At 35.1% G+C, this 12,519-nt stretch overlaps 1 protein-coding gene across 1 annotated transcript in view; it reads left to right on the forward strand.

Annotated features, from left to right (window-relative positions):
- Positions 1-12,381, forward strand: part of TRPV3 (transient receptor potential cation channel subfamily V member 3) — a 34,975-nt gene extending 22,594 nt beyond the window's left edge. The window contains exons 8-21 of the mRNA XM_032200780.1: positions 92-249; positions 919-1,095; positions 1,301-1,441; positions 1,883-2,163; positions 2,888-3,064; positions 4,149-4,307; positions 4,765-4,866; positions 5,414-5,487; positions 6,400-6,565; positions 7,090-7,156; positions 7,540-7,811; positions 8,621-8,733; positions 9,416-9,486; positions 10,388-12,381. Of these exons, the coding sequence (XP_032056671.1) occupies positions 92-249; positions 919-1,095; positions 1,301-1,441; positions 1,883-2,163; positions 2,888-3,064; positions 4,149-4,307; positions 4,765-4,866; positions 5,414-5,487; positions 6,400-6,565; positions 7,090-7,156; positions 7,540-7,811; positions 8,621-8,733; positions 9,416-9,486; positions 10,388-10,482 (2,053 nt within the window). The 3' untranslated portion in view covers positions 10,483-12,381. The remainder of the gene's footprint in view (positions 1-91; positions 250-918; positions 1,096-1,300; positions 1,442-1,882; positions 2,164-2,887; positions 3,065-4,148; positions 4,308-4,764; positions 4,867-5,413; positions 5,488-6,399; positions 6,566-7,089; positions 7,157-7,539; positions 7,812-8,620; positions 8,734-9,415; positions 9,487-10,387) is intronic.
- Positions 12,382-12,519: the final 138 nt, after the last annotated feature.

Consider the following 12,519-nt stretch of genomic DNA (forward strand, 5'->3'; position numbering starts at 1 on the left):
GTAATTGCATTTCTTCTTCCTCTTGTGCAGAAAATAAAATAAACCCAAGTAAACTGATTCAGCAATTTCATTATTATTTTTGATAATTCAGTGCTAACATATCACAAGGTCCTGAGCAGACAAGTGCCCGGAAGAAGTTGAAAAGATACATATTTCGAGCAGTATCTGAGGGAAATGTGGAAGAATTGCAAGGTCTGCTCGCAGAGCTGAAGGAAAGATCAAATGCATGTACAAACATGACTGTGCCAGGTAAGCAGTGGAGTTACCTGAAGGAATACTGATACCACATCCGGCAGCACATGTATAGTCTAAAACTAGGAAACGCAGCAGCTACTTGCAAGTGAATTTGAAGTCACTTGTTTTCAATTAAATTTATGCCATTTCTTATTTCTAAATGAAAGATTAAGATACTCAAAAAGCTACCTCCTTGCTGTCTCTGAGGCAACACTGGAGAATATTTGTCCACTGTTTATGATATGCTGAGGGTCTATCTGCACTGTATTCCCAGAGCCATACGTAAATTAGCCTTTTGCAGTATGAGACTCAAAGCTGATGTCTCTACCACCCTGTAGTCAGTCTAATTGCAGTATAGAGAGGGTTTGTGATGTATTTTAGCATGGCAGAGTGGGTTGGGAAGTTAGGAAAGGGTTTGGGGTTTGTCTGGATTTACCATGGCAGTGGGATATCTGAAAAAGAAACCAAATACACTGGCCTCCTTATAAATCAGTACCACATCTCTGAAAGTGTCATCTCACAAAGTAGCCCAAATAGAGTAAATAAGGAGTAATTGCTTGCTAAATAGTATCATATATATTCCCCAGGTCCCACCCCAAATAAACAAAAGATTAGAATTATTTGCCTTCCACTTAATAAATAATGAAGCCTAACGTGATCTAATCTCAAAATTTACTCTTGCAGATTATCTGATGAAAAAATTCACAGCTTCAGATACTGGCAAAACATGTCTGATGAAAGCTCTGCTGAACATCAACCAAAACACAAATGAGATCGTGAATATGCTACTCTCCTTTGCAGAAGAAAATGGTATTTTGGAGAGGTTTATCAATGCAGCATACACAGAAGAGGCCTATAAAGGTACTGCCATCTGATACCAATTCAGGAATATGGTTAAATATACCATCAATAAATGTAATGTTTTCTTCCAACATTCTAAGAATGGTTTCAATTCCTGAAACAACTTTGATTCATTGTTATTGGTGCTATCTGTTGTGAAACATCATTAATGTTTCATAATGTGCTTAAGAGATTTCACACTAAATACCTGCGTCTGCTGTTTCAGGCCAGACAGCTCTAAATATTGCCATTGAAAGAAGACAATATGAAATCACTCAGAGCCTTATAGAAAAAGGAGCTGATGTCAATGCTCACGCCCAGGGTATTTTCTTTAATCCCAAACATAAGCATGAAGGCTTTTATTTCGGTAAGTAGAAACGTGATCTCTCTCCAAAAGGCAGGAAGGAATACCCAAACAAGTAAGTCAGTATGGAAGATGGGCAAGTGTGGATCTTTAATATTAGCTGACCTATATTAAGAAAGTCACATCACAAGATATGAAAATGTCACAGTACCTTTTGTAAGGTAACTTCTCAGAGTGCGATGTATCATAAACACTCAGAAATACTTGTAAAACAATTATTAAATGCTGAATAGCAAATAAATTGGCATAAATTTGAATCTGAAGATTGTCTCCAAACAATGTTTTCTTGCAAATGAAGTTTTTCTAAAGCAAAAGCCAAATTAAAAATAATCAATATTTAAATGCGCTTTCAAATACTAAGATGCTTAACATAGTCAATTCTATAATACAGTTTTAATGCTTGTAATAAAACATGAACAGATGTTACATTTTATAATTTTGTAGGTGAAACTGCACTGGCGTTAGCTGCATGTACCAATCAACCAGACATAATTCAGCTGTTAATGGACAATACCAGGACTAATATTACTTCTCAGGATTCCAGAGGAAACAATATCTTGCACGCATTAGTTACTGTTGCGGAGGACTTTAAAACTCAGAATGACTTTGTAATCAGAATGTATGATATGATTTTGTTGAAAAGTAAAGACAGAAATTTGGAAACAGCAAGGAACAAGGATGGTTTGACACCACTACAATTAGCTGCAAAAACCGGGAAATTAGAGGTAAGTATTAGTTCAGTAGTATCTAAGAGAAATTAAATATAGAGAGAGTCAAGGCCAACCATGTACTCAGACATTAGTGCTCTAGCATATAGTTTTCCATGCTGGTTATGCAGTACTATGTATCAGTAGTATTCAGTGAGATAATTTTGCTCAACATAAAAGCAAAAATTTCTATTGCAGTGTTGCTTCTGCTCTTCAAGGTTTTTCTCTGACAATACCTTTCTGTATCCATGCTATTTAAAAACAGCCTTGCAAACCTTTGTATTGTACTGAAACTCAGAAGTATTGCATTTATTACAAAACTATTATACAATATAAAATCTTTGTAAAATTTCAGAAGACTCACTAGTACTGCTCTGTTAAGCTGCTGTGGCATTTGGCCCGCATAAATCATCTGTGTTGTGGTAAAGAGTTGACAGTGGGTTAATTTAGAAAGTAAATGGTTAAGTTAAGGGAATGTGAACTCATGGAAAATTGTGCTTTCATCCTTTAGAAAAATCTCTCTGATAGAAAGGCTAGAGGCATTAAAATACTATATTTATTTCCTAGAGGTCTGTAACCTCTAACACCACTTATCAAATGACGGAATTACAAATGTATTGAATTGCACTACTCTAGCAAATGTGATAGATTTAACGTATGGGTTTTGGCAAGTGTATCAGTGTGCTTTCTCTTTTCCCACGAAGAATGCATCTGCTTACAAATGATTCTGTTAACGTTTTAGATTCTGAAATACATCCTGAGCAGAGAGATAAGAGATAAGCCTAACAGGAGCTTGTCAAGAAAATTCACAGACTGGGCTTATGGTCCTGTTCAGTCTTCTCTTTATGATCTGACAGAACTAGATACCACCACGGACAATTCAGTATTGGAGATTATTGTTTATAATACGAATATTGGTGTAAGTTGTCTATTACTAAAATTCATGTATTTTCTAGCAGTATACTCATTTCAGGTGCTTTAGCCTACACATTTGACTGAAGAACTTGTAAAACAGTAAATAATAACTTCTGCTTCTTAGTTTTGTATTGGAAGCAAGGTTAATTTTACATCTCTGTAGATTCTCAGCTGTAAGTGAATATGGATTCAGATCCTCAAACATTGGCTAAGTATTTTGGGAGCGTTTCTTTTTCTACATTTAAACCATTAATTTGCCTTGCATAGGAACATAAACAAGGCCCAGCTGGTCAGACCAAAACTAGTATAATTCCTCCATGGTTTGGTCACTGGCAGCTGCCTAAGAAAGCTCTTGAGAACAGGGGAAGCAAGCAGCAATGCATTCACAGGATACTCCACCTGTCCTCAGGAAATTGCGTCTCACCAGGTTTTGGAGGCAGGGGTGGTGTTTTTTGTTCTGTGCCCTGATGAAATGCTTAGCACACATAGAAGCCTGTGGACAGGAGTTGCCTGTCTTTACTAATACCATTATTGCTGTGCTACTGTTTATTTTCATGGCATATGAAGTGTTCTTAAGCTGTCAGAACAACACCCTATTTTGTCCTATTAATACAATTACTACAATTAACTTATGTATTGTACACAGTTGTTCTAAAAGAAGGTTCTATTAACAGTCACGGAAGCCATAGGGTTGTATATTTACTTAATAAAAACTTCACCTCACATACATGTATTTTAGGCATCTAGGGTAGAACCTTATCACAGAATTTTAATTTTTCAAAGCCAGAATTTGATGTTTGCCAAATTAAAAAACTGTCATAAAGCTTCTGTATGAAGCAAGTGCAGAAGTTCACACTACAGTTTTATCACAATCACAGTTTAACAAAGCATGGCAGGTTATCACAGCCTGAATTGAAGTGGGCTCATTGTATCTTGTAAATTTAGGGTCTGACAAATATATTTGAGTACAGATGTGTTTCTAGATCAGCAAGATACTGAATTAAATTTATAAAATACATACCTGAAATCATCTCAGTTTCCTTACAGGTGGAAAGTTCAAATCTTAATTGTTTGTTTGTTTTCTACAGAATCGTCATGAAATGCTGACTTTGGAGCCTCTGAATTCACTGCTGCGAATGAAATGGAAGAAGTTTGCACGACACATGTTTTTTATGTCATGTTGTTTTTATTTCCTATACAATATAACACTGACATTAGTTTCCTACCACAGACCTAATGAAAATGAAGTGAGTACAGTAACTTAACAAATTTTACTGCTTTAAATTGCAATAGTATTTCCTGATCTGTTTTTAAAATGCTGGTGAGTCCAAAAAAAAACTCCACCAAAACCAGATACCAGTTTATCTGGCTACAGTAAGAGCAGGTTCTCCCAGATCAGGTCTTTGCATCTGGAAGGAAGAGGTGTAACAGAGGAAATAATTCTATTTGCGTTTTGTGAAAGTGACCTAAAAGCCACATAATACAAAGACAGGTAGTTAAATTTCTAAAAGTGTGGGGAGGGGTTTTGCTTTTCTTTTAAGAAAGAAACCTCTGCTATTCTCTGTAAATCCACCATGAATTCAACTCTTAGTGTAATGGCAGAAATTGGGTACCCAGAGAGCTAAATACATGAGGCTTCCGGTTACTTTGCCTTTTACCCTTCAGATATGGAACTCAGTCTTTCATTTTGGACCTATCTTGCAGGCTCCACCTTATCCACTAGCTCTAACACGTGGTGTGGGATGGCTGCAGTTATCGGGACAGGTGATGGTTGTGTTAGGAGCAATATTTTTAGCCATAAAAGAGGTAAGACTTTTAAATAGCAAATACATAACAGAGTAGGTAAAGAACTTGTCTAGATTTACGAATATGCTGATGATTTGTGTAATGTCTAAAAGTATTTGGCAGAATACGTCACTCATTCTGAATGACCCTGGATATTTATTTGAATATGACTGTATTGCTCTGTGAAACAAATATGTGAGGGATTTTCCTTTGGAATTCTTAAGACAGAGAGATTTTGTATTTATATGACAGTAATGTTGTCTAATTACTGGGGCTAAGTACAGTGTTGAATTAGAACCTATAACAGAAAAAAGCAGGGCATAATTTTTTACCAGATACTATAAGTAATTAAAAACAGTATCTAGTTGTTAAATTATGCCAAAGATGATAGAAATTGAGACTTCGCTGTTACAGCTCCATAAAATATTTTTAATTTTAGAAGCTATCATCTTGTCTTATCAATAGATTTTTAGAAGACCAACTTCAAATGTATGATTTTGAAAAAAATGATTTTGAGCCCTGCTTTTTCTTACTACCATTTCTGTATTATATTTATCTGTTTACATAGAGTGTAGCCATCTTTCTGCTTAGGCCCTCAGACCTGCAGTCAATTCTCTCAGATGCGTGGTTCCACTTTGCATTGTAAGTCTGTCATGCATGTATTTGATGCTCTCTATATAATACTTATCTATCCTGTGGTCACAGGGAATGATTCCTGGAGCAGATGCTCAATTTTCTTTAGATTATTAGTTTTCAGAGGGATGGATGTAATCTTCCATACAGCTTTTCTGTAGCACACACTAGTGCTTTCACTGATCAATAACAATACTGGGTGTTGATGTGTACAGGCTGTATTTTTCCCCAAAGTACAGACTGTCTTTATCTCCTCCAGATGCTGTATCTCTTTATGCTGTATATAGAGAAATGTGTTTAAGAAATCTTTTTAATAAACCAGATCTAGTTTTTAACTCCTCCAGGAAGGAAAAATAGCATAAAGCTGGTTCAGCTGGTCAACTAGTCTTGATCACAGATGGTTCCCTCTCCTTTCTAGAATAAGATTGTGTGATCAGTAAAAAGAGGTGTCTTAACTACACTTTTCTTTCTCTTTCTACAATCATGCTAATATCAATTTTGTGCTGCCAGGAATCTGGTCTATACGCTATCAGAGTGCATCACATGTTCTCTAAGTGTCTTCCTTGCAGAGAGGTTCATAGAAATATCTTGTTAGACCAGAGCTTTAATTAAGCTGCGTCAGAGATGCTATTAAGGATTCCTAATATCTTGCCAGCAAAATCAATTGGCCAGCTATTCTGGGGAGAAGGGTTTACTTAAAGTAAGCTTTAATAAACATAACCATGATATATTAATATACTTACACTTTCTTAAGTCATCTATTTTATTGTTAAATTATATAGGTTATGTTTGTAATGGGGAATGGAATGCAATATGAAATTAGAATTCAAGCATAAGAAACAAGTCATTTCGTATTTTTCCATAATGCTGTTGGTTTTGTTCTAGTAATTTCCCTTTTACATACATGTGTTTTTTTAACAGTTTTATACAAGCTTTGCTTGTGATCTTCTCTGTCTTTTTGTACTTGTTTTCCTACAAAGAACACCTCGTGTGTCTTGTTTTGGCAATGGCCCTAGGATGGGCTAATATGCTCTATTTCACCAGAGGTTTCCAGTCCATGGGAATATACAGTGTTATGATTCAAAAGGCAAGTATGTTTATTTGTTTATTTATCTGCCTTGTTACAGTGATTGCTTATCTATACAATCCTAATGAAGCATGTTCAGTTTGAAAATATTTTATGATTCATATTGGAATTTCTTATTTTTGTATTTTGCTGAAATAATGCATATAATCTACTTTATAACTTCAATAACAGAGACTACCTTGAATCTTAAAAGTAAGATTTTATTTTATTAAATATGCAAGTAATTTGTGTTTGTGATTTTCAAATAAGAGTTCTGCTATTTAATTGCATCATAGGTTTAACGCCTATATTGTGCAGCTATAGTCACCATTAGAAGTACACAGCGTACCAGGCTCTTACTTGCAAGATTAAAAAAAAAACAGACCTAAGTTTTCTCTTCCCACTGAGGCTACAATCAGTTTGCTTAATGAAAACAATCTGATACTTCAGTGTTTACTGCACATGTATGCTAGCAGAATATATAAGCATAAAACTAGTTCTCGGTTTTAATTCCTGATAAATATTTAATTTAATTTAATTTTTAGGTCATCCTGCAAGATGTGATAAAATTTTTAGTTGTCTATATCGTGTTTTTGCTGGGATTTGGCGTAGGTAAATATTACTGGAGAAAAGCACTGATGCTCTGTGTGAGTAAAAATTTTGGCATTATTATGAATAAGAACCCTATTGTCATGATGAGAGCTCATGTTGGGGTTTCTTCTGGACATTAAAAAGCCAAGTTTAGAAATTTAAAGTCTACCTAGAAACTATCTGAACAGATAAGTAATTTGGCTTTTGCTCAATTGCTTGCAATTTCAACTGCATGTGGGTACTTTCTGTTTCCTTTTGGTAATCTGTCACCTAGCTGCTGATGCGTATGTTGCTGGGTAGCTGTAGCTCTTTATTATGCAGTGCTTTTTGAATTCTTCAGGATAAAATGCGATGTATAAATAAAGCATTATTGTAATTAAAATTTTCTCATGCTTTTTCCTCAGCTCTTGCTGCATTGATTGAAACTTGCCAAAACGGCAGTGAGTGCCATTCTAACAGCAGTCTGGGACCTGTTCTGATGGATCTTTTTAAGCTCACTCTAGGACTGGGTGATCTGGAGATCCAGCAAAATTCAAAATATCCTGTGCTATTTCTTCTGCTCCTCATAACTTATGTTGTGTTGACTTTTGTTCTTCTCTTGAACATGCTTATTGCATTAATGGGAGAAACAGTGGAAGATATTTCTAAAGAGAGTGAGCACATCTGGAAACTCCAGGTTTGTTTGTGAGTTAGCTTGCTTAATGAAGAATTGATGCGTTGGCCAAAATCTTCTAAGCTGTATATGTGGTCACTTATTGTGCTCATAGAAGGGGACAGATAATGACAATGAGAATCTCCATTTGCATATGTGTACAAAAAATGGAAAAATGTATGTTTAGTATAAGAATATCCCGATAACTTCAGAATTAATAGAATTAATAGCTATCCTGAAGGTAATCTTATGGCTTGAATTTTCAATCCCATGTGCTGTCACGTAGCTTTGTGACTTTCATTCCCATGGGTACGTCACCAGGAATGTTTGTTTCACTATCTGCCCAGAAATCTGTAACACAGCATACTTTGCGATTTCATCCCTTGAACTTGCACAATGCATGAGTTCACTCTGATTTTTTATTTTTTACCTAAGCATGCTTTCTGAATCCCAAACTGTAATCACGAATGCAGTCAGAATTAGGACTGGAGTTGCTTTCTGTGATGGGCAGCATCCCACTGAAGGAGATATAGCCCTATGGCAGAGTGTTGGTATGAAGGTATTGGGGCTAAGCCCTAACCACTGAGCCTACTTTGAGCATGCCTCCTGAGCTGGGTCTAACTAGAGGAAGTTGTGGACTACCTAATTGCATATGCCAAATAACCAGTGGCATTCCATATTATTTACTACTGCTGCTGTGTGTATCGATTATAGATGGTGGATGGGAGGGTATGGTATAACATATTTTAATGAAAGATGGAGCTCAAAAACTGCATATACAGACATTTCTGAATATAGTTAACCATACTGATGTTACTATTTATTGTTAATAGAGAGCTAGAACCATTTTGGAATTTGAAAAATTCTTACCAAAATCTTTGAGGAAAAAATTCCAACTGGGAGAACGGTGTAAAGTGGCTGAAAATGACACGAGGGTGTGCTTAAGGTAAAGCAAAGTTAGAATATTGTGCTATTGATTATGCTCTGTATCTCTCTTCAGGGTTATTTCTCTTCAAAAGACTCTGAAATATTTTATACATCTGTACAAAACATCTTCTGCTTTTAATACATAGCTCTTTATAAGAAGAAATAGTAAATGCATTTACTGTACTAAAACTCCATTTGGGTTTTTTTAGTTCTGATCAATTGCTTAAGAAAAGGGAAAATACATAAGGAAAATACGTAATTTTTTATAAGAAAACTGCTTTTCAACCTCAGGTATGTTTTTAATGTAGAAGTATCAGATTTGCTTGCAGGAGATATCAATTTTGTCATAATCACCTTTGAATGTTAACTTAAAAGTAATTATATTTGGAATTAATTGCTAATTGATATGATTAGCATATTGAAGAAAATGTTTCTATGCTGTTTTATGAAAACACTAAAATATTTAATGTGAGTTTCAATACTATACTCATAATGTGTGGAATTACAAAATAGTCTGAATATCATTCCCATCTACATACAATGTGTAACTCTGCAAAAGACAGTCCACCTTTTAGTAAGACAGGTGTTGATGATAAACCACGGCAATCCCAAGACAGAATGAGGAAATAAAAGGGGAAGTGCAGCTATGCAGCTAGGAGAGAATGCGTGCTAATAACATAATTTATATACAATATAAACAGGATTAATGAAGTGAGATGGACCGAGTGGAAAACACATGTTTCATTTATTAATGAAGATCCAGGGCCAACAGGTACTGCTGAATTTTACACCACAGTATTTGTGAAATCTTTTTTTCCTTAGAAATGCCTTGATGTAGTTTTATACCTTTAAAAATATAAACTTGCATAACCTAGATATTCAAAAACTCTATTTACTGCAAGGGAAACTCATGGCTAGTATGGTAGGGGTGTTAAATTAGTTTAAAAATTTGGAGAGAGGTTTGGTTACAACTTTCATTATTTATGCTTTGGTATTGAAACATGGTAATGTTACCATATTTATTTTTCTCTAAGCAGTTACACTTGATCTAAGTTTTACATTTTCTTCAGGCATTTGAATGGTATAAGAGTGAAGAACTTGTAAACAGACAAAATTTTTGTTCTGAAACAGCTGTCACAAACTACATTAATTTCCTCCTTGAATAGTTACATACAGCATTGCAAAATTTGGCAAGAAATCAGACTGATTCTACCTAACAATACAGTAGTTTGCTATGTTTTAGTCCTCAAACATTCATGTTTGTTTTGCGATATACATTGGATGACAAATGGCTCCTTGTAAATGTTAACCAGGAAATTCAAGATACCCATCTGCTGACAGTGTTGGAAGTGTAATAGAGAAATGACCTAACTTTGAGGTGTCAGATGTCCTTCTGGGAACAAACGTCGGAGTGTATAAGGGCATCTGAGGATCTGAGAGATTTGTTTTGCAGTTTGTTCTTTAGTCAATTAACATTTATACTGCTTAGTAGAATGATCTCAGCAACAATGAAAAGGGGCAGACAGAAAACTTTGTATAAGATATGGTAGCAAACTGACAGCTTACTATTTAAATAAATGCATGTTTAAAAAAAAATCAGTTGTGCAAAAATTTGGTCTTGCATATACAGTTTCTACCATATCCTGTTTTGTTTATAATGCACTTTTTTGCAGATCCAAGCAAAGTTCAAGATAATTCAAGAACTAATAGCAAAACAACCCTGAATACGTTTGAAGAAATGGATGATTTGCCTGAAACTTCTGTTTAGTTCTTCTGTATTTCATGTGTGGATGCTTTGGAGGCTAAAAGCATCAGAAGCTGATGTTGAAAGCTTTTTTAGTATTTTGGACAGCTGTAACCAGCTGGAACACAAACTTACAGTGACATGGTCTGATGACTTTAACCCATTTAATCAGTGCAGCTATGCTAAAAATAAAATGGACTATTTAACTGGTTCAATTTTGAGCCTCTTAAAAACCATTGCTGTCCAAGTATGTATGACTATTCAAACTTGGATCTAGACTATGTACTGGTTAAAAAAAGGTCTAATGTGAGATATTTCTTCCTTTTGTGGAAAACTGAGATCTTTGTGATCCCAGTCTGATGTCTTTTGTTTTCAAATCTTTAACACATTGTATTCTGAAAAAACTTAAGTTTTTGTCATGGAGAAAAGAAAGGCATTTCAATTTTGAAGACTACTAAATGAAGAATGTTACTTTGAAATAACAATGTTCTGGAAACATTTGAAACTTTTGTATTGATGGTCAGTGTTACTGGAATCTTTATCCCACAATTTGGAGAAAGCCTCAAGTGGAAACATAGCCCCTTTGGGTCTCATTAGCTTTGTGATTTATTTTCCTGTGTATAATACCTAGGGTACAAATGTGGTCTTTATTCATGTGGATCATATGTGGATTTTTATTCATTATTTATATATGTGCCTTCCCATAAAATAATAGGGCAGAAACACAATTCACAATGGAGAATTTCTGAGTTTGTTCAAGTCACAATGTCTTTATTTTTCCTGTTTCTACCTGGCTTTTCCATACTGGTGAATCTTGCTATCACACTGGAAGTTTTCAGGTTTAATTAAATCAATTTCTACATTCAATCACTTCAGAAAGATGAAAGTCAATATTTCTTCCCAAAGGAACAGAATAAGTTAAATGCAATATAATTGCAGACTTTATTTTATTTTATTTTTTTAATTCAGAGGACTGTGTAATGCATTTCTGTAGCACTTTTTATTTCATTATTTGTGATGACCTAGTACTATAAATTATATTTTTTACTTTTCTATTTGTGTATGTATAAAAAGAAATAGTTGTCCTGTGTACCTTTAGATTTCAATTATTACAATATGTATCCTCATTGTCATGGATTTTTGTCGTATATACATTTGGTGCCTGTTTTAAAGGTACTATTTAGGAAACACTCAGGTAAATTCTGTTTTGCGTTTGAATGATAATATGAATTGCATTGGATTCTTACAGCTAAGCCTGAAGTGCGCAAAATGGTCCAAAAAACTTTCTTAACACAGAAGAGAACGTGAGGGAACTCTCCATCGGAAAGGATAGTGCAAAGCTATTTGCAGCGATGGTGAACATATTTTTTGCTACCAAACTGGTCTTCTACAGATGTCCTATGAGGCGTTTGCTACCGTGTATGGCTCGGATGGATGGGATCAAGTTGAAATCTTCAGTTACTTTTTCACAGTGCATAGGAATTCCAGGGGAAGGACATTCATGCATATCAATATACTGATGTAGTATCTGAGCATTGTTTGACCTTCTTAGTAGGATATGTGAGTATGAGAAGAAAAAATCATATCTTCCAGAATCATTCATCTGTGCTGGTTGATTTTGCATTGAAACTGACAACAAAGAATATTGTCTTAGGACTATGCAGTTCCATTTGGATTCTTTTGAGTGCCAGTTTTTGTACCAAAAAAATACCTCGTCACATACACTCAGGAACCGGAATAAATGAGTCTGCGCTGTATTCCATATTGTTATGGATAGACTTGTCACTAAAAACAAGTTCAGATGTCTCTGCACTGTACTGAGGTCAGACTGTAGGCACAGCCATAAAACAGGGAAGACACAAAAAACGTAAGGAACGTGCTGTAGCCATGTCCAGGTTCAAAGCTATGTGATACAAATGAGGAAGGGGGTGGGTGGGTGGGATTGTTTCTAAAAGTTCTTCACTGAGAAAATACCTTGTGTTTGTGGCCATAGAGTCCTGCCACATACCAGTTGTCTCCTATCTCAAGGCTCTTACCGAGAAAAATGACTACAGCAGATCA

Source organism: Aythya fuligula, chromosome 20, assembly GCF_009819795.1.
Source record: "Aythya fuligula isolate bAytFul2 chromosome 20, bAytFul2.pri, whole genome shotgun sequence".
NCBI lineage: Eukaryota > Metazoa > Chordata > Aves > Anseriformes > Anatidae > Aythya > Aythya fuligula.